We start from the raw sequence: 26,535 nt of genomic DNA on the forward strand, positions 1-26,535 counted from the left end.
CTCTCTCTCTCTCTCTCTCTCTCTCTCTCTCTCTCTCTCTCTCTCTCCATATAGTTTTCTCTGTACATCTGATCACCGAATGTTGGCAATCATTACCCTGTGTGACATATCTCTGCACACTGCTTTTTAAATTCAATATCACAATAGTATTAGAAAGATCCAAAGTAAAGTGAGCTGAAGAGAAGCAAGAAGAAGTTCTTTTAACCTTTTATTCTAATGAGGCTACTGCCCAGAGCTCTCATAGTTTGTTTTGATACTATGTAAAGTGTGCTGGTGATCCAATCAAAGCAGACACCTGCAGTCTTGTGATTACAAACAGCATTACTTCATTTGATCATTGCCTCTTGTTAAAGTAGCCTGTCAGTGCTCAGGCTGTTGAAGAGGTACATGCCATATTTGTAGCTGGGCCGCGTGAGCTAATTAAGTGCTTTATGTGGCTTATACAAGGATACATAAGATACTTGAATTCTTTACCTAAAACAAAACACCAAACAATGACATTACATCATTGCAAAACACATCTGAATGCTGAAATAATAGTTATGGTATGAATGCTATATCTTAGCTTAAATCTGGGTATTCCTGTTGGTAATTGGATTAATTTTCATCCCCATAAGTTTACCTGAATTAGTAAATAAACCACATTACACAAAGTTACAGACTTCATAGAAACAATGAACACTGCTTTATTTTCAACTTCACGTATCGTATGTGTGATACACATAAAAGTAATCTCATGTATCAAAAATAAAAATTAAACTGGAATTTTGATTTTTATCTTGACACCCTTTGCATAGGGGAATTCATGCTGTGGCTAATTTGAGGACATCAGTTTTGCACCTTGGTATCTGTAATGGCCAGAATTTTACTCCCCCCTAAAGCTGTATATGGAAACTTCACTTATTCCCAGTGATGGTATCTGAAGTTAGAGCTATTAGGAAACAACCAAGGTCAAAGGGCATCTTAAGAGCAGGGCCTTAGTCATGTAGGAGCATAGATTTAAGAATAGAAGAGACAGATCACAAGCTGGATATCTGCAATTCTCATAGAGAGACTTCATCAAATCCTACCATGTCGGTAGGCTCATCTTGGACAATTTTTTTTTTAATTTCACATGTGGTAAAAATCGAAGCTAAAGTGGAAAGAGTGGGTTAATCAGCCTTAACTAAATTATGCTATACTATATTGTATTAAATCATTGTACTATATAATATATTACACAATATAAAATATTTTACTAAATCATAGAATACTATATCCTTAATTGTCTGGTACTTTCATTCTGTGTTATATGGTTTAGTTTTGTAATGGGTGTAGTAATGGAGAAGTGAAAGTCAAGAGTAAGTAGGGTCAGGCAAACATATTAAACACTAAATGTTTGTTGAGACTAATATTAACACTCTACAGCAATGACTGTCCCAAGGAGACTGTGCCATAATCAGAGATAAAATGTTAAAACCTGGGTTAATGGCCACTGTTTTACTGATGCCAAATGATATACCTGGCCAGGTAGCTGCTACTGTTTCTGGTGGAGAAGAACTTAGGGCTTCATAATCATACATTTGCTATTGTGTCCCTTCAATGTATCTGACATTCATCACTCTTTATCTGTGTTCCTTGGTGACTGAATGTATTCTATTTCCTGCATCTAAGTAGAAGACTTAAAACTTGAAGGTGAAATCACAGTAGTTTTAAGTTAAGGAATTGGTCTCCATTAGATTTCAAATCCATTTTTTTTTCAATCCAGATTTTGCCTGTAGAGGTAAATTATAAAATGAATCCTAGTGTTTTCTTCAGATTTTGAATACAAATTCATTAGTCAGAAGTATCTGAGTGGTGGCATTAGATTAATTCTATCCGCCATGCTGGGAAGCCTCTAAACTGATAAGGCATTGATGTAACATGTTAAGAAATCTCCACATTATTGAAGACAGCTGCTACACTGAAATTTACACAAAGCCAACCCTAAACTCTTCCTTTTATAGTCAAAAGTGTTGTAGAAAGGCTGTACCCAAAGCTAATCAGTAGATAATGTTAATACCAAGTGGTTAACATACAGAGCTTGCTGTCTTAATTAGTGTTCCTTTTTAAATAAAACCACTTAATTAAATTCTCAGTTCAGCTAAAGAAAGCTTACACTTTAATCAATATTGCAATATTCTCTGTGGTCAAACCTACAGTCTAGTTTCAATTGAAGATTGGCTGGGGACATGCATTTGTTCTAAAAGTATTCATTCTTTTGAGCCAAGGACACTAGGTTACAGATCCTTAGGGAGAAAAATTTCTGGCCCACCCATCACATTTATACTCAGAACAAGCAGTTTTTGAATTATGATAATTTTTTACATCTGTCTTATTTATGCTAAGTTATTCACTTTAAGTTACTTGATTCTATTTTTGTTTGTTTGTTTGATTAATACATTTTACTTTTGATTTTGTTTTTAGTCCAGAGTCTACCATTAAGAAATGTCATCAACACTGCTTTTCTAGCCCTAGAAGGAGTAGGAAGTTCTGGAAGCTTTTGGAAGCTTCTAGAAGCTTCCTGGAAGACCACCTTTCTGCTCCATTTCTGAACTCAAGTTCTTAAGTTCCACAGACAAACAATATCATATAGGATTCAGCATGTGCTCTTAGATAGTTCCACAGATCACACTGTACCTCATTCTTGTACACAGTGCACACAGTGTTCATCTGTGATGCTCCGAAGCACAGCAAATTCTTTCATCATGGTTCAAAATATCTCGTTGGTTTTGTATTTACTTTACCTATTTTCTCTTCATTATTACTAGGTACTTAGGTCAACTCCATATGATGGCTACTGTAAATAACACTGTGGTGAATATTAACATGCAAATATCACCTTAGCATCCTACTTTAATTTGATTTGACTGTATATTAAAAGTAAATAGTGAGGTTGCTGAATCAGATATATTTTCCATTTTTTGTGTAAGTTTCATACTGTTTTCCATATTGAGTGTACAAACATACATTCCCAATATTGACCTAAAAGAAGTTCAAAGACATACTTTATCTTCTAGGAATTATGCACCATCTATTATGTATTTAAAAACTGTTGAAAAATTTAATGTATTCTTATTGAAGAAAAATATGTAAGACAATGATTGTATTATTTGATTATCCTTTCCATAATATATATAAATTTCAAAGCAAGTTATATATCATGAATGTCTATAATTTGAAATTATGAATAAAAAGAAAGAAGTGCTATTATTCATTAGAAAATATTCTTCTAAGCCATAGGTAATGAGAATTTTTTTAATCAAGAAAATTGTCTTTAAATAAGTATATATGACATTTCAATACTGGATAATAACTTTTAAATTTAGGTCTATGGCTTCTAAAATAATAGTTTCACTTCATAATATCTGAACCATATTGTTCAAGTATTTAATATTGTATAAAATGTAGAATGAATGACAATATATACACTGAGCAAATTTCCATGGAATCAGAGAGTTCATAGGTAAGGCAGAGGATTGAAGTCAGCCCACTGCACTTTCAGGAAGTATAATTCTTGTCATAGAATCTTGAATTAGCATAGATAACTGTACTATGTCTGCTTCCTTTCTGAAAGCTGAGATGGCAGTTCAATGAATGCTGGAACTAGGATCTATTGAATGCTTACTATGAGCCTCTTTTATATTATATTTTATTATAAATTGTAATTCTAAACATTAACTACTCTTATCTTCTTGGATGCAAAAGAATACACAGTTATTAAATACTAGATTCAGGATTCAGAATCAGACAATGCTATAATCACTGAGTCCCCAAGTACTAAATGTAGGTTTATCAAGCTCTCTCTTTTTTCCTTATGCTAAGGCTGACACTGTTCCTGTTTCTGGATTGTTGCTTGATACTCAGCCCCATTTAGGGTTAAGCACTCAGCTCTCACTAGTGACTGTTAGTCACTGCATTAGTTGCTATTTACTCTCCTGCAGGATGTTCATGGGGCAGTGAAAATGTACCAACTGGACTATTGAAAACTCTTTTCTCTCGGGTTCTTCCATATGTAGTCTTGATATATCGGCAATTTCTGTTTCACCTGGCCAGACAAAACAAGTATTGAATTCTAGGCAAGGATAATGCATTTTGTACTTCCTCATCTTGGCTGGAATTTATGGCTCTACTGGTTGTCTTTGGACTTCCTTTTTTTTCCTTTTTCTTCCTTTTTCTTCCTTCCTTCCTTCCTTCCTTCCTTCCTTCCTTCCTTCCTTCCTTCCTTCCTTCCTTCCTTCCTTCCTTTCTTTCTTTCTTTCTTTCTTTCTTTCTTTCTTTCTTTCTTTCTTTCTTTCTCTAATTCAACTAAAACCAGCCACTGAGGTTTTTATCAGAGGCAATGTAGAGGAGAGAAAAATGATGTGAAATGATGCACGTTATTTCCAATGAAACACAGCATATGGGAAGGAGAGTGGGGGCAAATCTGAGAGGGTGTGAGGAAGAGCAGTTACGTGTACATTTGAAATTACACATTCTTGTCCTCTGGGCACATGGATGTAATGTAGTACAGGCTTTTCACTGGTTAGACCTTACAGATGTCAGAGCTGAGTTTGCAGTGTCCATCTCTTTCCTCGTGCTGTGTGCACCATTGCCGGTGGCCAATCTCTCTTATTATTGGAAACAATCATAGTTGTGGCTGCATGTTCTCACCTGCCCTACATGGCTTCCCATGCCTCTCTTCCTTATGACCTTTTATATTTGGAAAAAAAACCCAAAATTATCTGTTAAGAAGTTACAGTTTTCTAACAAGACAACTTCTTCAGGTCAGAGTAAACACTGGTAATCTGAAGCTAATTTTGCCCACAGGATAATGTCTCAGCTCTTGCAGACCAACTTTGCTGTGTAGTTGTTTCACAGTTGGTAATAATTCTCTCATTTTCTTCATGTAACCTTCTGTCAACCCTGACTGTTTTCTGCCTGAGTATGCAGAATCCAAACTTGCCTGTGAAATAACTGAACAATATTGTGCTTTTCTTTTTAATATAGTGGCTACGATGCAGATTTCTAAAAGATAAGGAAATACAGCAAGCAGGCGAACTGAGTGAGTTTTCAGAACAAAGGGAAAAGAAAGCAAACAGGTTACTAACCCAGTTAAGGAGAGATTTGTGATTTTTTCTTTAAAAGAAAGCCATATTTACCATTAAGCATTACTTACACACTTTTAAATGCCATTCCCTTATTGCATTATCTACGCTATAAGATGAAACAAACATTCTGCAATATAACTTCCACTCTTGTTCTTTATGATATGTTTTTCAAAAAGAAATCAACAATTCTCCCCACCATCCAAAATAATGAACAGAAGCAGGACACACAGCATCCCCAGACTCAGTCGTGTAATAGAAGAATGTTAGAAGACATTCTTCTCTGATGCTTTAATATAGTCATAGATACAACTCCATCAGCAGACTGTGCTAACAACACTCCAGATTTATGTTTGGATGAGTCTGAGCTTATCAAGGGAATGTATGTGTGATTTTTTAAAATGAGAAACATATGAACCTTTTATTTTTTTTAATATAATACTAATTAGCAATGGCCTGTGTGCCTCTTCCCCAACAGGGCATGGTTTGCTGTGGCTGACTATGTGGCTGTGGAGCCCAGGGTGGACTCCCAAGCCTAAGCAAAGCGGCAGCATCAGCATCATGCTCCATTACCTGCAGCCCACAGGTGTGGAGGCAGCTTTACAATTCTCTTTACAATTTTCCTAACACTCCATGAGGCTTTATACTCTAAGGTGGGTTTTGATGCATGGTTGATTGGTTTAAGATGAGTAACAAATTCAAACCTCTTTATTTTCTTTTCCATGAACAAATGGAATATTGTGTTTTAAGTAACAGCAAGCCTTTATAAAGCAAAGCAAAAACAAACAAACAAATAAATGTATTTGGCTTTCAACACTGCCCTCCCCCTAGGATACCGCTTTCACACTAAACAAACAAACTGTTAAAGGGTACTTACAACATCCCACATGGATTGGAAATAACATTCCAGGAAAGTATTTGTGCATGATAGCACATGTCCAGGGCATAACCCAGTCACAGGGTAGTACGGGTTGAAGTGTCTTGACATTGACAACTCTGAATGAAGAATAAACATCTGCACCAGAGCAGCTTTCGTAAAACAGAACTTTATCTTGATCATCACAAATAAGTTCCAACCTGAAGCAGCCTTTTCAACATTAGAAAACAAGTGTCTGCCCACTTTATTTCAAGCACATAAGATACTTTTATTTTAAATCTATGAAGAGAAGGGGTTACACAGATGACTTTGTAGGCACTGGAAAGTCCTGGGCTATCTATCTGTATACACGTAGCAGAAATTTTTGTTCTCAGTATATGGGGAAAAATCAGGAAATATACTTGAGATTGTCGTGTTTTATACAGGTGCTGAAGAGAGCTGGTCTGATAACCTGTGTTCCAATTTGGCTCAATATGAAAGGCAGAAAATGTCGTAGGTGCCTTCCGTGTTTCCCTGTTTAAGTAAACCTCATCTAACACTGTTCTCACACTCAGAAACAAAGTCTACTACAAAACCACAGCCCTCCTCAGTGGGCAGAAAATGTCTTGGAATACTTGTGTCAAGTTCATAGATCTCTAACAAGCAAATGACTGTTTTTCAGATCTGATTTTCCTGTCAGCAGCCCAATTCTTTCCAGTCTATAAGTAGGACAGGTTCATTCCACAAGTGACAATGCTGACTTCTCTGCTTAGCCCAAGTGTGACCGATTAAGTAAACCTGATGCAGACCTGTAAACACAACCATCCACTTAAAGAGACAGTACCTAGACAGCGTTTGAGGTCATACCTACATTTGTTACTTGAACTGGTAGTCTATGTGCTACTGTTGTCTGTGCTGGTAAAGTACCTTGATTGACTGAACCATGTGGAAGCAGCCGCCTTACTGCTGGTCCCACCCAGAGTGCCCCTAGCTTTACCATTGTATTCACTCAGGATAGTTGTTGTGAATAATGGCTGGCAGAACCAGGCACTTTGCATATATTTTCTAAATATAAGGGACCAAACAGAGATTCTTAGTTAGAAAGATGCCCCTTAGATCCTGCCAGATGAAGTAACTGATACTTCTAGTAAAGAAGTAACACAGATTTGAAGAATAGCTAAGGAGTGAATTCAAAAACTTGATATCAGCAAAGGAGCAAACGGAAAAAAAAAAACACAAGGAAATAATACCTTAAAGCTGTAAGTGATGCGTTATATTAGAAAATGTGTTTGTTTTCAAGAAAAATGGTGTTTGAAATATGTTTCTGAATGCATTTGGAGACCACAATATTGTATAAAGAAGAATGCTCCTGCTGTCAGCCTTGTAATATGATAACCACGATCCACTCTGCTGAGAGAGGCATTTGAGATGTTGGGGAATTTGTTCTTTGGGTACTGCATTTGCAGATATAATTGCAAAGCGGTGTTTTTCTGAGTGTTTTTGTTTATTTGTTTGTTTGGGACAACATTAAGATCTAGAATCTGCCCATGGATATTGAAAAGAGGCTGCATCAGATACAAACGGCTTCGTTAGACTGTTCTCACGTCACTGTTAGTACTTGTTCTGCTTGCTGAAACCTCAAATCTTTCACAACCACATGCACATGCTTGTCATTTATCCCTCTTCTCAGGTGCAAGGAAGGCTACCAAGGAGTCCGTTGTGATCAATTTCTGCCGAAAACAGACTCCATCTTATCGGATCCAAGTAGGTCAAGCCTTTTTTTTCTCTGTAATGGGATGATGTATAGGTAGTCCTGTCTGAGTGAAGATCTTAACACGGCTAAAGGTCATACTGCATTCCAATATCCTCTGCCAAGGATAGAAAGTGGTGAAGAACTTGATCTAAGCACAACCAGGGCTAACTCAGTCTAGGCTATCTCCCACGTGGGATTTAGCCCTCAGCTAAAGGCAACCCTGTACCCCTGCAGGGAACCAACCTCTGCCCTAGTTCCCAGGCTGGTTCTTAATATCACTCTGTTGCAGAAAGGATATAAAGAAATAGCTTATTATTATTCAGAAGAATGTTATGAAATTGCATTTTCCTATTGCTTCTGAGACTTTGTCTGGTAATTTGTGATAATGGTGAACTTATTAACATTTACCTTACTGAAATGAGAAAATATGCTTATGAAATTACTTAAGATGTTTTCAAACAAACCTTAAAACCCAGTCCAACCACACTATTTCCTATAAAGGATTTTAATACTAAGGAAATTATTATTTTGTTCTTCATGCAAAATGACAATTTTATACAGTTTTGAATCCTATTGCATATTAGTTTCACTTTGTATATAAATTTGAAAGTAACTTGCTATGCAAACATGACTAGTTCTGCTTAAAAGTATAAATCTTACTTTGGTTGTGAAACTATTTTGCTGTCAGTGGTACAGTACTGCAATTGAATCACCACTAAGGAGAGGAAATTTTGATAGATTCAAAAATTTAATTCATTGAGTATAATGTCATAAACTGTAAAGGCAATGTTACGGTTTTCTATATATTTTTAACATATATCACGAGGATCTTAGAAAGTATTTTGTATTGATTATAGATAGAAGTGGTCTTCTCAGTCCTCTTTTGATTTTTGACATGAAGAGCATGTTTAGCCATCTTCATATCTTTTCACAACATGTATAACAATTTGTCCCGTAAATTTCTAGCCCAATTACCTTGGCCAAATGTTAATGTATTTAAAGAACGGAGAATTTTTTTTTTTTTTTTTAGTTTCTGTAAAAATGTCTTTTGTCTTAGCAAAGCATCCACCTTCTTGTAATTATTTGCAAACTTGGCTCCCCTTGTGGAATTCGAAGCTTGTTAAAAGGCCAGCAAGCGTCCTAGCCTAGAAGATGACTCTTCTCAGAAGTGTAAAGTACGATTCCCCAGAATTTATCTGGAGAGTATGGTGTTAATGGGTTGCTATGCATTTTCCTCATTTTGTGCTTGTGACAACTTGTTGAGCTGGGATCTGAAACTCGATTGATTAACCTGAGCTTGGACATGCATTTGGGACACTGTGAGTTTGACATAAAAATGAGTTTGGTTTTGCTTTTCCTTTCTCTCCTTTCCACTTCCAAAAAGCTGGACTCTAATGCCCTCTACTTTGAATCTCATTCTTCATTCCTTTCCCTCTTCGGTTTCTCCATTTTTCTCATCTCCTTTCCAATACCTTTTTCAGATTAAATTTATATGCATTGTATGTGTGTATCAGTGTTCCTGTGTGTGTCTGTATATGTGTATATGTGTGCATGTGCTCACATATGCATTCATGTGCATACATGCATACCGTGAGGCACACATGGAGGTGAGAGGAAACCCTTGAAGTCAGTTTGACCATGTAAGTCTTGGATTATCAGGCTTTGTGGCAAGTATCTTTACCCACTGAGCCATATCACTATCTCACCAGCCCCTTCTTTCAGAAAAATAAAACTTTATATGTGGCAGTAAAATCTTTATTAGGGACAGAATTCTAGACATGGCTTTATAGATAATACAAAGTGGATAAAATAATTTCTCATTAATTTCTAATCAAATTTTGTGATCCAATTGGATTCAAAAATTTAATTCAATAAGGATAATGACAGACATTTTCAAATTGTAAAGGCAGATGTAAATTTATCAGTGCAGATACTAAGTGTGAGACCCACACCCATGACTATGGGTTTACCTCAGAGAAAAACTTTGTTATGATCCTTCATAGCTAAGAATAAGGTGCATAAGATTATTTAATGTAACAATAATATGAAAGGAATTATTAGGCATAATGCAAAATTAACATTTTTCATACCTTGTCTTCCTCTAAATGGCTTAAAGGTTTCTATCATATGAAACCATGAAACAGAAAGTTATTCTATGTAGGATTGAAAAGTGATCATTCTTTGATCTATAGTTAGAAAATAACTGCATTGTTCTGCTCAACTTTTTTTTTTAATTTTGGGTTATGGTGTTATGTGAATTTATTTTCCTAGTACTCAATTTTTTTTGTTAAAAGAAGCATATATGTCTGTAAGATTCAAATGGCCAGTATTCCTTGACATCAATAATCAAGGATTTTACTCATCTAAAATCCATAGATGAGTGTGTGAATCACATATTATGTCATATTCATGTTTATATTTATTTATGAGATCAGTAACATTCCACTAGCCTTCTAAGCAGCCACCAAGAGTCATCTAATCAGAAATATTATGGTAATACAATGGGAATTTAGCTCTGAGGACTGTACCAACTAATGATGGAAAATAACATGTTTATGTATAAATACTGAGATGTATTGGATATAACATTAACATATCCCTCTAAAATGGGGTGCAGTTATTCGGCTTCCAAGTCTCGCAGTCCTTATCTGAGAGAAGGCAATGATGGTAGCTTTTGTTATAACACAGAGATGAGCAAAGTTGGAACTGGGCAGATTTTAGCCCACTCCCTCCTCTCCATTGTCATCATTGTGAGTATGTAGTTAGATGTTCTGCGTGCCAGGATCTGTGCTAAGGGCTTTGTCTAGATTATTTCATTAAATCTTCACAATCACAGACTATTGAGGAGTGCTTTGGAAATTGCTCACATTTTATGGATGTGGAAATTAGACTGCAGAGATGCAAAATCCACTAACTCAAGGTCACACAGCCACTTAACACTGGAGTCTCACTTCTCTTCCAAATGACTCTAGGGCTGAAGCTCCCAACTGTTGGGCTCTTTTATCCCTTTCCTGGATCCTTTCCTCTGCTAGTTATTTTCAACAGGACATTTATCACTCTAAATTTCATTGACTGAAACTCAATGACCTGCGGCAAACATCATTCTAAGAAACAATATTTGCACAATTTTCATATCTTAATGCAGCAACTTGAGCTTCCATTGAGATTTAAATCCCTAATGAAATTTCCTTGTCAAAATTCTTGCTGAAAGATTGTTTAATTTTCAGCTCATGATCTCTTCAGAGTGGCTTCATGCTCAGAAAATAAGCTTTCCTCCAGTATCTTCCATGTTTTCCTTCTCTGTCTTTTGTTCTCTCCATTTCTTCTTCCTTTTCTCCCTTTCTATTTAACCCATGCATTCATCTATTAATGAAAATTCCAAAATGGGGGTTGAAGTCACTGTTCCTTTTTATCCCCCAAGTAATGCACAGTTGATCAGAAATGAGCACGCTTGACCGTATATTTAGAAAACTGTGCCCTTTTCCATGTACTTGAGGACCTGAGGCAAAAAATATCACCAAGGGAAGCTATCACACCTTCAGTGATAAGTGCCTGACCCTAAAATGTGCTAAAAAGAACCTTTAAGATAAATCCATACTGAACTCATGTGTTCATAGCAACCTCACAAAGTGTTGGAAAGTCTGATTTTGAAAACACAAAACAAAACCTAATATATCCAGGTGACTTTATTAAAGATTTAGTATACTTTGAGTTACTGTCCCACTAGGGGTTTTCTTGGAAGTACTAAGGTATAAGAGGAATGGACATTGGTCAGGATCAGAGGAGCTGTCTTTCTCTGAAGAAGCCCCACATATCACCTATGTCTGTTCCTGTCTCCTGCTGCTATCAGTCCTGCCCATGGATAATGGCCATCAACTTCCCCAACTTTTTAAACATTACCAATTATTATTATTCTCTACAAACAGTGGACAGTCTATAGATTTTCTGTCTCCATTTCTTTCTTGACCACTCTTACCCACTCATGTAAGGTATCATCCTTAATCCTGAAGAAAAGTGAGATGGAACTTGAGAGCTATTAGCTAGCTATGGCCCAACTGGGGGTAGGTGGATGGTAGAGAAGATGCCCATTTTAAGTTATAGACCTCTTCACTTAAAAGACATTCTAGGAGCGTGTTGTTCTCTGAGAGCCTCCATCCAGTAGCTGACAGAAACTGATACAGATACCCACATCCAAACAGTAGATGGAACTTGGGGAGTCTTATAAAATAAGAGGAAGGACTGCAGTCCCCAAAGAGAATAGGAACGCCATGGAAAGACCAACAGTGTCATCTAACCTGGACCCTTGGGGCTCTCAGAGTCTGAACCGTCAATCAAAGAACATACCCAGGCTGGACCTAGCCCTCTCTACATATATGTAGCAGATGTGCAGCTTGGTCTTCATGTGGGTCCTGAACAACTGGAGCAGAAGCTATCTCAAAAGCTATTACCTGTCTGTAGGCTATGTTCTTTTAGCTGGGCTGCCTTGTCTGTCCTCAGTGGGAAAGGAAGTGCCTAGACTCCCAGAGACTTGCAGTGTCAGGGTGAGGCGATTCCCAGGGGGACCTCATCTAATCAGAAGGAAAGGAGAGGGGTTCAGGGAAGAATTTGGGGAGCAAGTGACCAAGATGGTGCAGTAAGTGGGATCAAAAGTGAATGAGTACGTAAATCAATCAATCAATACAATTTTAAAAAAATTAAAAAGTCATCCTAAACTTCATTGTCCCTCTTACCACTGACATCTAGTCTTAATAGCAAGTGTTTGCATGGCCAAGACAATAGATAACAAATCTTCAACCCTGAGGTTTCATTAACACTCAGCTTAAACTCCTAGAGTTATGTTATCTTCACAGAAACATGGAAACAACATCCAGCTTTAGCCCATATTATTAGTAGAAATTTGGGGGAACCCAACTTAGGATGTCATACGCTACCAAGGAAACAGACATCCCTTCTCAGTGTACATAGTCTCATTAATAACATAATTAAAAATGGACTTAGAACAAATCTTGAACAATTTTAATAGTTAAAAAGTAAAATTATAGGATAGGCAAACTATAAATCTCAGCAGCTATGAGAGGTGGGAAATGGAGACAAGGAAGAACAAAAACTATGTTATTTGTAAGCAGATACATGGTGGAAGGGGAGAAAGGGGATAGCTTCAGAGATGAAGAGTGAGAAATCTCCACATGTTTAAGATAGCATGCCTATGATATAAAGAATATATAAATGAATGAAACTGGAACAAAGAGAAAAGATAAGTTAAGACCAAGGAGTGAAAGTTAAGACTCAGAAAGGTAGATAGGATCTAGCAAAGGACTTTAACATGGGTGGGGTTTCTAGAAATGAAAAGTACATTATGTAGTTTAAGTAGTAATTATACCTTTCATCTTTTCAGTATGGCTTTATGTGAATCAGCGTTCCCAAATGGTAGTCTCCTAGACAGGTGACTAATAGTTCAGCGAACACTAACTTATAGGTTCTGCGTAGACTGGACTGTGAGATCTCCTCATATTCCAGAGATACAACTTAGATTCCATTGTTATTCTATTGTTTTGGACCAGAGGAGGTAGCTTTAACTCAATGGGCCTTTATAATGGGCCTTAATAATGATTATTATAACATGTGTCCTTCTGAAGGCAGGAAACTCCTAACTAAAAGCATTTATGAAATGGGATAAAATTAGGGAATTCGTTCAACTATTTTATGTTGAAAGTCTAGAAATCCAACTCTAAAACTCTAAAAAACAAAAAATGATTAGTGTCTTGACTGGAGTTATAGTCCCATACTTGTATATAGCTTTCAAGGGTGCTCATTTAGTAGCAGATAAAATGTCAGAGTTCCCTTGCTGCATTTTTGGGTAAATGACAAAGGACACTCCGGAGTCTGTTGCTCTCTGCTCCCTGTTCTGTGCATCTATACAATATATATCTTCTGAGCCGAGTATGATAATATTCATTTCCTCTGGGATATCTTTGGATTTTTGAACCAGAGCTTTGTATGAGACCACCTATCAGATGCCAGAAGCCTAATCTAAGTTTAGTTCTGGGAAAAACTATTGTAAAAGATGATGGGAGATTATATTTTCCATCAATACCCCAAGGTGGCCTGTATGCCTCAGCTTCCTAGGACTGATCACTTCAAAGACTCAGCATCAAGATTACCATGCATGTGTATTGCTAGTCCAAGAGATCACAGGAGAGAAAGTGACCATGAACATGGGCCTACCTCTGAATGATCCTTAGGAATAGCAGGTCAGGAAAGCATTGTGCCCTTTCTCAGATTCCAGGAAGCCCATGGGATGATCACTTGCATTTTTCAATATGCAAGTTATGAGGCTCAAGGCATTGTGTGCGTCTCTAGAGGGCACAGCACAAAAGAAAATTTAAATATGCTTTTAGGATCCAATGTCGGGACAGGATGTCTGAGCACAAGTTTAATATACAAACTCAGTATGTACTTGAATGTATTAGAAGTAATCTTTAGAAGAACTGTGCTCTGTATACCTGGCCTTAACAGTTGACCCTTAGTACATAGAACTATATATACTTATGTGTTGACTATTTCAAAGGAGAGAACAACACAATGTGCTTGAATTGCAAGCTAGATAGTATTGCTTTTAGTCTTATGATTACATGTGCTTCTCTTATGACTTTAAACAAATTACACTGCAATTGGACATTGGTTTTTAATTTATCAATGTATCTCTTTTTGCTCAAAGAGGGTGACATGTTTGATGTTGAGCACACTGCCCCTTTACATGGTTCACGAGTGGCATCCAGTCTGTATACAAAACAAAGCATGTTTTTCTTCACTCATTCATTATCCAAGTAATGAAGCATAAGTAATGTACACTATAAACAGCTCCTACTGTTCTTATGTACCTGTGTAGCTGTAACCACATTCATTCAACTCTATGGCTGGCAATCAAGAGAAATATTTCTTAATGTTCTGGGCACTGAGACATCTCAAGATCAAGATTCAATGTCAGATGTCTTATCTGGTAAATATTGTCCTCCAGTCTGAAGCCTCATTCAAAGTGTTCTAATTTCATACTGAGGGAGGACCTTACCTTCATGAGCTAATCAATTCCTGAAGTCCCTTAATGCTGTTGCTTTAGAGGTTAGGTTTCATGATAGGAATTCAGTGAGGACTCCACATTTATCATCAATTCAGACTAGTACATATTAATTAACCTCAAAAATATCAAATTTCTTAAAGGATATTGTTGAAAAATATACGAACAAATACCAGTAAGGATATACAGAAAAGGCATGGTTGTTTCAGGAATTGATGTAAACGGGAAGGAACCATAAAAAGTCACAAAAGATGGAGAGCACAATCTCAGGAAAGGCTGGCAAGGAGAATTGCAAAGGGATTGCTGCACAGAGCAGGTATGTAGTAATGTATGGGCTTCACAGTGCTCTAAAATTATGGGCACCACTCCCAATAAAGGATACACAATGTAGTCATAGTAAAGGAATTCCTATAAACTAATAAAGAAAATGGAGATTCTTATCATTTTTACCGAATATTTTATTTATTTACATTTCAGATGTTATCCCCTTTCCCCATTCCCCCACCCCAAGAAACAGCATATCCCATCCCCCCTCCACCTTTTTGCTTTTATAACATTTTAATTACATGCAAGTATTCAGATCAGTTTTAGGTTGAAGAACTAGCAATACAATAGATGCAAAGAGTCAAGGAACAAGCAAGACAATAAACACAAGTAGTCAAAGAACAAGCAAGGCAATAAACAAAGTCCCATGTTCACTCCCATGATCACTGTTTCTAAGGACTTATCAGGATGATCAAAGTATCTGAGCCTACTTCCCTGTCATAGCACAAAGTCATTTTCATGTCTGAACCCTACTTGTTTGTTCTAGCAAAAGATTTAGATTCCTGCCTGAAATTATTTCTTTGTTCTAGCCTAATGTCAGATTCCTGCCTGAAGCCAATTCCCTTGTCCTTGGACAATGTCAGATTCCTACCAAGCAGTCACAAAAGCTCTCCACATTTCCTCCTTTTTTATATCATAAACAGGACTGAGTCTGTCTTAGGTCATTCTAACAAGAATGCCTTCAGAACCCATCATGGATTATGCATTATCAAAAGCAATACACTTCTTTCTTAGGTTACTAAGGCTCTATGCAGAATCTTACCCATCCTTGGCTTTCCAGCATATTAAATTAATAACTCTGTCTGGGGGTCCATTTTCAGTTTCAAGTCACATATTTCGGCTGCCAACATGTTGATGTTGTTAAAGACAAGCTTTAACATGATGGACAGGAATCAAAGTATTTCCAGGACAAAAAAGTGCTAGCATGATCAAAATATATATGCCATTCTTGAAGTTGACCAAAATGGAAATACTGACCTCAAGCCATAGATAACTTTATCAGCAGTATCTACAGTGTCAAAGCTCAACAGAGCAGCATTTTTTAAATTCATAATCTCACTATGCAAAATTTAAACATCCAGAGAGGTGTTAGAATTATGCCAAATACCCTGCAAGTGTCTTTAAACTTTTTCCTAATTATAGTGGTTATCATTGTAAACTTTAGATGTAACACAACTCCATTGGTATTTGGGATGACACTTGAGATGGCTTCTTACTCTTAAACTCTGAACCTTCTTTCAATAATTGGAATAGGATAAAGAGCATCAAGCCATTGTTCCAAATGGCTATCTAAATCCTCTTATATACTCAACACATTAATAAAAATTTTTTGCTAAATGATTAACAAAAGTAGCTGTCCTAACTTACTGTCTCAAAGCAATTGCAGAAGCAGTGGTGCTAACAATTAATGTAATTAAAGCTGTTATACCAGCAATAATCAAGCCCACTACCCTCTTGCTTCTGTTTAAAGCCTAACTCACTTCCTCCAATACTTGCAAGCTGTTTTTTTCCAGAAAATCAAGGTTCTATAATACTCAGAGAAATAAGACAAAAGCTGGTTGATAGATCCCCATAACAGACATGCCAGGCTTCAAACTCTAACACATATTAGAAAGTGTACAATCAATGCAACATATATTAAATACTGTAGGAGAAACAAAAGTAATTTTAATTTGACAATTAAAAGAGCCTTAACACATGTACTAACACTTGTTTGAAATCTAGATCCTGTCCCGACTTTATCTCTTGCTAACATAACATCATAGAGAACTGCAGCTAACTTCCAAATAAGTCTCTGAAAATGTCCAGACCCGGTCTTCCAAATGAAGACTGTTATTTCCAATACTGGATTGATTTCTAGACCAGTACATGATTGAGTCTGAATAACTGGTAACATTTAAGAAAAATATAAGCGTCAGTATAACTTCTCTTTTTGATTCTCTCATCCCACAAGCTCTAAAATCTTGAGACAAGGCAGCTTGTCCCATCTGGGATATAGGCAAGCAAAGGTGGGTCAGGAACATATGTCCAATACAGCTTCCCAGTCACCATTGTCAGAGTGCTCAGCACGCTTACAAGTCAGCATCATTCTTTGTCCCAGCATCAGCATGTCTCACCAATCACTCTGGTAACCACCATACTCCTTCAGCATCCTGCAGAAATAAAACATAAATGTGCCCTCTTCCCCATATTAGATATTTGATTGGGATCATGCCATATGTCATTAAGTGAATCCTTCCTTTTCACCTAGGCATAAGTATGCCTAGTTGTAGGATGCCATAAACACTAAAAGCACAAAGCATAATCCAATCACCATTTAACCCTGGGTCATTAATCCAGACAACTAAAACATGGTGCTTTTAGATCAAAATCTTCTAGAAACATTAAAACCTTTAGTATTGTTTTAACCTGTAGTACCCAGTGGTCTTCTGGATCTCCATTCCACTCATGCTCTATGACTTTAAAGAGAGTTCCTAGCAATTTTGTCTCTTGATAGAGTGCCTATAGCAAGAGTGTGAGAGAGATATGAGTCACTTTGTCTATTGTTTCTTGCTCTACAGATCATCCAAGCCAGGCCAGATCAGGGTCTCTTTTGCCAATACCTTGTTTTTTTCTCCAGCTTGAGGGATTTTATCAGACTTCTTAGTATTCAGACAAGTAGTTTATGTGCATTTGCTTTAGTCCTTAACACAGTTTATTTTATTTCTTGTTTTTACTTTCTTTTTACTTATTTATTTATCCATTTTACATTTGCTGTCTCCTCTCCTGGTTCCCCTCTCCCACAGTCCCTCCCCCATATCCCCGCCTCTTCTCTGAAACAGTGGTGGTTCTCCTGGGTAACCTACTCTGGCACGTTCAAGTATCTGCTCGGCTAGTCTTCTCTTTTACCACTGAGGTCACACAAGACAGCTGAATTAAGGGAACGAATTCTGCAGGCAGGCAACAGCTTTAGGAATAGCCCCAGCTTTAGGAAAAGCTCCCAAACCCCCAATCTAGTGGTTCTGGACCCACACAAAGACTGAGCTGCACTTCTGCCACATATGTGTGGAGAACGAGGGACTATGTCCAGCCTGTGTATAGTCTTTAGTTGGTGGTTTGGTTCCACCTCTGAAAGCCACCCACAGTCCAGGTTAATTGACTCTGTTGACATTCCTGTGGCATTCGTACCTCTTTCAGGCCCTCAATTCTTCCTCCAATTCTTCCATAAATGTCCCCAAGCTACATCTAATGTTTGGCTGTGGGTCTCTCTGCATCTGTGTGAATCAGTTGCCAAAGCTAGTCAATTGTCAAGCTAGGCTCCTGTCTACAAGCAAAACATCATTAGTAGTGTCAGAGATTGATGCTTGCCTATCAGAAGAGTCTCTTGTTGGGTTGGTTACTGCTTGGCTGTTCCCTCAGTCTCAGCACTGTCCCCGTTCCTGAATTTCTTGTAGGCAGGATACATTTTGGATCAAAAGTTTTGTGGATGAGTTGGTGTCCCTATCGCTCCACTGGGGTTCCTGGTTGGCTGCAAGATGTGGCCTTTTCAGGTTCCTTATACCACTGCTTTGAGTCTCAGCTAAGGTCACCCTGTCCCAGGGCTCTGGCATGTTTACCACTCCCTTGGACACCCACCAGGTGAAGTTTTCCATTCATTCTCATGGCCATTTGGCCATCTCTTCTGTCTCTTCCCAAACGTAATTTAGTGTTTTTCTTAATGAAAAATGTGTAAAATGTATCATTTTCCCCTTTCATTCCTCCCTCCAATCCTTCCTCTGGCCACTCCCATTCTTTCCTTACTTCCTCTCAAATACATGGCCTCTTCTTCTTTGACCATTATTGTGTTTACGTGTGCGTGCGTGCGTGTGTGTGTGTGTGTGTGTGTGTGTGTGCTTGTGTGCATGTCACCGCAACTTTTGGAGAAATTGGGTTTTTTCCTCCACCACATCGATCCTAGGATAGAACTTTGGTTGTCAGTCTTGAAAACAGTCACTGTCATACGTGACATCACCTTCTTGTTCCCCTCCCCTGTACTTCTCCGCAAGCCCATGACTTGATTATAGCCTTGTAAGGCCTGAGCAAACATAACAGCTAGCTAAACCCAGGATTTTGACCCATGTAAACTGAGAGTAATGTGTGTGTGTGTGTGTGTGTGTGTGTGTGTGTGCGTGTGCGCGCAGGTGTGTTTACAAATACACAAATACGACCTGCTAAGTTTTATTTAGAGAATTGCTTGTAAGTACATGATTCTAAAGATCACTTCTTGGTATTGGATAACCAGTTATGGTATTCATCTCTGGAGGAAACTAATTCTTCCTTTCTGGACAGTCTTTGTAGTTTGGTTTCTAGTTGTTTCACTCCTTGAGCTTTCTCTTTCCCTGTTGCTCTGTCTGTTACTATTGCCATTGTTGACCTCTTCTTTAAGCACCCATTCTGTTGGGTGTCGTGGGGAAAGCTTCCCTGTCATCTCTAGGAGACACAATCTCACAGCAGATGTTTTGGTCTTCTGGCTCCTACAATTTTTCAGTCCCCTCTTCTTCATTGTTTTCCAAATCTTAGGCAAAGAATAGTGTTGTAAATAGAGTCATTAGGTGCACCAAGTTGTTTTCTTTGATAGTTTTTGTCTATTTTAAAGGGGAGCTTTTGATAAGGGTTGAGAGGTACAACTATCATTATTATAAAAGTTGGCCTTCTCCATGAGCATATTTAAATATAAGTGATTAAAAATGAAATCACATTTATATTAGCAATACGTAGCAAATACTAGCAGAGCATTTATGTTGCATTGGTAATTATAACTAATACAGAGATAATTTAAAGTACACTGATAGGGTACATATGAATACTTGATTATTGTATATTGAGCACATGAACATCTATACATTGGCTCTCTGAGGGAACTCCTATAGCCAGCCTTCCCTGATTAAGGATTGTATTTGGCTTATTAGTTAGCAGTGAGGATGGCAACCCTCTTCCTAGATTTGTACATAAATGTAAATTATTCTACTCCATGTTCTTAATTTTTGCTTTCTACAATAAAAACGTTATAATAAAGATGTTTCTTGGCTATTCTAAAAGTGTTTCTATATAGGTGGTTCCAAATGCTAAGTGGTAGCAGACAATGGAAAGATAAATTGTGGAAAACTTTGGGCAAGAGTTTCTAAATATTAAAAGTAAAGAAATGACTGTCAGGCTGGAGAGCTAGATCGATGTGAAAGAGTGCTCATCACTCATGCAGAAAAATCTGTTTTTTCCCAACCACCTGCATGACAGCTTACAGCTTTCTGTAATTCCAATTTTAAGGGATATGATGCCTTTTTGTGAGCTCTGTGATCACCAGACATATATATGGTGTACATGCCCTTATACATGTAAAAAAAGTAAATGAATTTTAAAATGAAGAAATAACTACAATATAAAATAAGCCTGCACCCAACAGTGTCTGTGACATCTGAGGTTACATTGCTTACCCTTCTCATGGATTTTGTACTCCTTATTATTTACCCGCATAATATAAATTTCAGACACATCCTGGTTATGCTCTATGTCAAATGCTTGGGTAACTATATTGGTTTCACCAATGTTAGTTCTTTCCTAAGTGTGCCGATGCATTTATATTCTGTTGCCAGCTGCTGCTGCTGTATATTGGAGATGAATGGCAGAATGGCTGTTTCACTTGTATGTTCTTTCCTATGAGATTCAGAGAATAAGTGTACTGGGTTGTACACACTCTTCCCTCTTCTCCACCACAACTGCTTTAACAGATGACAGAAGCACAGCACAGTCTCAGTATTATGTGACTGACATGAAAGAAATAGTTTGCCCTCTTACATTGTTTATTTCTGGTTTGATATGACTATCTCCCTTTCAGTTTTTATATACTTTTAAAAAAATAAACAAATGGTAAATAGCTTCTCACAGTGCATATTTAAAAGTGAGCACAGAAAAGGAGAAAAGTCAACCATAGTCTTGGCAAAAATCAGAGATGTAATCATTGCTTGCTTTTCTCATGTATCCAGGGCTATGTTTCAAATTCCAACTGAGGCACTTTGGTAAATGGATACTTATATATGCCAAATATTGTGATAAACCTATGTTTATATTTTCTCATTTATTAAAACCCTTAATTATTGCAGTTTATGGTAGATGAAACTGAAATTTGGAGACATTAATTAACCCACCCAAATTATGGGTTTCTAGGTATTTTAAAATCTGTACATTCTATACTCTAAACTTTCAAGTGTTTTCAGATACAGAAGTCAATAAAAATTTGTTGTAAAATACGACTTTAAAAATTTTTTATTTTATTCTTTCATGAATAAGATATTCAGTTTTTTTTATAAATTTAAATTTAATTTAACCTGAAGAGAAGCATAAAATGACAGAAATGTGTGGGTTTGAATATGATACATGATAAATTGGGTTGACTGTCACTCTGCATCCATGATTATCTGGTGTTAACACCTGCAAACTGTTTTATTTTTTTTCTAGTTTTATACAAATATAGCCCACTATTGTCATCTGTGGTCGCTCTACTGAATATTGTTCATCAAAACATCTCCATCTCCTCTACTTATCATTCAGTGCCCATTTAATCAGCATCTCCTATCCCCTCATCTCTTTGTTCAAGGTCTCTAGGTAACTTCATTTAATTTTTTAATTTCAGCCAGACGGTGGTGGCACACACCTTTAATCCCAGCACTTGGGAGGCAGAGGCAGGCAGATTTCTGAGTTCGAGGCCAGCCTGGTGTACAGAGTGGGTTCCAGGACAGCCAGGGCTATACAGAGAAACCCTGTCTCGAAAAACAAAAACAAAAAAAAAATTAATTTAATCTACTAAACTTCCTTAGATTTCACATATAAGATAGTGGGATATTTGTCTTTTTATGCCTAGCTGATTTCATTTAAAGCAATTGTCTCTAGTTCGATGTTTTTACTAAGTTTCGATCAACAGTGGGCAAGGTTCCTCTTTTCTCTACAACTTCGCTGAGATTTTGAATTCTTTTGGCTTTGAGAGAAAAGCTATTCTCACTATAATGGGGTATTAACACAGCAATTTTACATTTCCCTGACATTTAGTGACATTGTACATTTTATTCACATACATGTTGGCCATTTGCACACCTTCTTGAGAGACATGTCTCTGTTCTCTATTTGGAATGTGATTTTTTTTTAGCTGTTGAATTTTCTAGCTGTAGTATGTTCTGAATGTTAACCACATTAACATATATCCTTAGAGAGACAACAATATAAAAATGCTTTCTTCCATTTAATGCACTGCTCCTTTACTCTGCTGATTGTATAGGTTGTATATGTTATATGTTGGTTGAGTGGTGCATATGTATTAAATACATGGATACCCTAGTGTGGAACCAGAAGTCAACCTTTAGTGTCACTAGAACTGGTTATTATGTTCTTCTAAAACAAATTCTCTCACTGATCTAGAAATCTCTGATTAAGCTTGGCTCAACAGCCAGTGAGTTTCAAGGGATTTTACTGTATTTATCTTGACAGTGTTAGCATTAGAAGAGGACACCACCATCCCTGGATTTTTTATGTGTCTGTTGGGAATCCAAACTCAGATTCTCATGCTGTTAACAACCAAGCCATCCTTCATCCCAACTGAAAAGGTGTTAACTGTTAGATTGTAAGGCATGTCTGATTTTTTTTTTGCATTTTTTTTTAATATTGGAAATGTCACTCTCTCTAGAAGAGGTATCCTGGGAAGATTAATGTGGTTTTGATTAAAGACAAATACAATATTTTCACTGTCTCATAAACCACAAGGAGATTGGAAGATGTACCATTTTTCCTGATTTCTTGTCTTTCCGACAAAGTCCTGTGTTTACAGATGTATGAAGCTTTGAAATATGAGCATACCATATCACAGTGGTCTAGGGATACCATCTAGACCCCCTGGACTGTTCTGTAGATAATTTTAAATGCTGTTCCACCATCAATAAAGAATGATGACAAACATAAAGCCCCATTTAACACTCCATCACACAAATATCTTCAAATACAAGTAATAACTATGAAGAACTTGTACTAGCTTATGTAAGAACTACGGCCAATTTGTGTATGTTCTATATGTTCAGAAAATTTAGTAGGCCTTTGCAAGATAAAATCATTATTGCCACTCTCTTATTTTGGGGAGAAGTGGGAGGAAAAAAAGACAGAGAGTATGTCAGCCTCAAAGCATAGCCCACTATGGATTCAACCTTTCTATGCTCCAATCTTGGTCTCTCAAGTGGTTGTATTACATGTGTGACCCAAGCCTAATACCACTTATTCTTTAACTATATTAATAAGGTATATGTGGGAAATTTTAGATAGAGAAGACTCTGGAGATTCATAATAGGATATAAGATACATAGAGATATGCAGTATGTTCTGATACATTTTCTAAAATACAGTTTTTGATGAATATTCATCTCTACATAAAATAGGTTAGTATTTCTTTGGTGTTTTGGTTAGTATGTCTGTCTATCTGTCCGTCTGTTTGTCTTTCTGTCTTGTGGATATCTCTATGAAAACTCAACAGATTGTTGAGTAATGTAATATAGAATCTGTAGAAAGACAGCGAATCTAGGATTTGCTCATGACAAGAACCCATGTGTTTAATGTTGCTCTCATTCCAAGCATTAAATTTACTTTGGATGTCTGAAAGAGAATTGTCTGATGAAAAAGGATTTTCTGGATCCCATTTTAAGGTGTGTTTTTCTATCTATTTCAAAAGTTATCTAATATCCACCAAGTTCATTTTGTGTTGCTAAACATTAAAAGTTTCAGAACACTAGGCATGGTGGTACATACATTTAGTCTCAACACTTGGTTGGTAGAAGCAGGAAGGTCTCTGTGAACTCTGTGACTTTGAGGCTAACCTGGCTTACATATTTACTTCCAAGACAGCCAGGGCTACATAGTGAGACATGGTTTAAAAAAAAAGTTATGAAAAAGCAAATTAACAAACGAACAAATGAAACTAAGAGAATAAAATTTTAAATGTTTTAAATTCCATTTTTCACTTTAGGAAAGTAATTTTAGAACAGAAAAACATCCATTCACAAGGTTTTTGCAGAAAAATAGTGTTCACATTGACTATTCTTCCCCTCCAAAGAAAATATAAAAAAGAAGAATAGAAAAAGAATATGTGTTGTCACATCTGGCACTTTTCCAGTGATTGTTATAATCAGTGTGTAATCAGTGCTCTGTTTATGAAAGCAGCATCCTAAGTGACTCCTCAACCTTTATAACCAGTGAAGAAGTTTTACCATTATAAAAGAATTTAATTGAAATCTCAGTCCATCATCTCTGACAGTCTGTTTCAGTGAACAATGACACTGTGTCATATATACTATTATTTGCTCCTAAATATCCCTCTAACTTTCTGCTTTTAGAACATTTTGATTTGTCTAAATAAAATACATATATAACATGAGCATTAAAGTAAATACAATTTTATTGGAGATGAGTCAGCATTAGTGTATATTATTGAAATATTGGAAATTAATAATATTTACAACTTAATATATAATGGTCATGAGCAGAACACAACAGGAATATAGCCATAGCTGTGATATGCTTAACAGTTGGGATATGTGGTTTTGTTGAATAGATCATCTTTGTGCTGATAGAGAAGAACCATGTGATATCTGTAAACAGTAACTGGAACCTCTCATAGAAGGCATTTTCCTGGAATAGTAATAAGGGTAGAAAAATCAATATCAGGAGTGTCTGCTTTGCTTCAAGTTTCACTCAACTGTTCATGATACAGGACATCACACAACTGGCTGCCATAATAGATAAGAACGAGTTGTTCAATTCTGAATGTGCCCCAGTTTTTATGATGTCCAGAAATAGACTCAGAACCAAGTTGGCTTTGTATTTCCTTTTTATAAACATGCCTTTTATTATTCTTCTTATGTGCACATTACTTTTTTTTTGATGGAATTACTAACCCCCATTGTATTTCTGTAACCATTTGTACATTCTCCTAACGTGCTCCATGTGGAAACCACATGACTTGACATTTGTTAGATAGCTAACATTATTCTTTTTCAAAATTGTTATTTATTATTGTTTCTTTATTCACTTTATATCTCACTCCCTGCCCCCCTCCAGTCACTTCCTTCCGGAATTCTTCCCCATATCTCCCTCCCCTTCTCCTCTGAGTGGGTGAGGGCTTCCTTGGTATCCCTGCTAACATTATTCTCTTGAACTTGTCGTCTCATTTCATTTTTACCACTCTCAAAACAAACAAACAAACAAAAAACCAAACCAAGAGCACACTGAGACTAATAGTAATGCTTTAGTATTTCAGATAAGAGATTAAGCGGTGTTTTTCTGCAAGACTTAGGTAGTAAGTCCTTTATATCTGTGTCAATATAGATTTGGGAAGGATATCATATTTTTGGCTTCTGTTGGGGAGGCAGTCAGGGGTTTTATTAATCATGAGATTTTTTTTCCAACAGAAGAAACTTTGGTGAATATTAGGAATCAGAAATAAAATAAAAATTGTTCCAAGGAGATGCAAATCATTCTACCATGAATTTTTGGCTAGTTGTCTGATTCACAGCAAGTCACACAGTCTTCAACAGAACAGCTGATTCATACTTTATTTTTATCTATAGTGACATGACAAACATTGTACTATTTATTTTACTTTTTTCTAATCTCAGTTAGTGGTACAGTTGTACAAGAAATGAAGGTGAACTTTACTTGTCCTTTGTAAAGCAAGCTTGCCTTGTGATGATGACTGCATCTTAGGCTTGCTCATACTGAGCAGAATTTCACAATGTATCCTGGCACCCTGCCGTTGCACTCCTCATAGTCACTGATAATTCACAATCTATGGGTTTGTAATGTAGCCTTCTTTTCCCCCAAATACACAACGGATTGCCAGACTTATAAATCATCTAACAAAGCAAGTGAGAATCCAATTTCAGGCCAAAGTAATTCTAAGTTAAGGATTGTGATCCATTGGCTAGTGTGGGAAAATAACAGTCTCAGTGTTGCACAGAGGAGCACCAAAAGAAGTTGAAGGAAACTTGAAGCATTATCTTTATACTAAAAGGACCCAGCAGAATCCAACTGGACTAGAAAGTATGCATGGAAGGCCTCTGTATTTTTATCTCTAATGGAGATGGTAACTGTGCCTCATCCCTTTGAGGACAGTTTGGCTTTACATCCTGATATTGGCTGATTGGTGAAATGGGGAATGAAAAGTTCCAAGAAATATAGGGTCTTGTCAGGCAAACTACTTTTAATATTGTATATAAAACAGCATTTCTCATACTGGTAATACAAACCCTTTCACATACACAGCTTATGTGCTTTACTTGTTATTATGATGAACTATCCAAAGGGATCAATTTCATAAGAGGTTATTTTGATGCACAGTTTCAGGGTTTCCCCACCATGGCAAAGTTCATGATGGGGG

At 36.8% G+C, this 26,535-nt stretch overlaps 1 protein-coding gene across 5 annotated transcripts in view; it reads left to right on the forward strand.

Moving 5' to 3' along the window:
- Window positions 1-26,535, forward strand: part of Nrg3 (neuregulin 3) — a 1,037,811-nt gene that overhangs the window by 772,648 nt on the left and 238,628 nt on the right. For all 5 annotated transcript variants that reach the window (XM_028788032.1, XM_028788030.1, XM_028788031.1 and 2 more), the window contains exon 3: window positions 7,652-7,725. In XM_028788032.1, coding sequence (XP_028643865.1) covers window positions 7,652-7,725 — 74 coding nt within the window. The remainder of the gene's footprint in view (window positions 1-7,651; window positions 7,726-26,535) is intronic.

This window comes from Grammomys surdaster, unplaced genomic scaffold (genome assembly GCF_004785775.1).
Source record: "Grammomys surdaster isolate TR1022 unplaced genomic scaffold, NIH_TR_1.0 125692, whole genome shotgun sequence".
In the NCBI taxonomy this organism is placed as follows: domain Eukaryota; kingdom Metazoa; phylum Chordata; class Mammalia; order Rodentia; family Muridae; genus Grammomys; species Grammomys surdaster.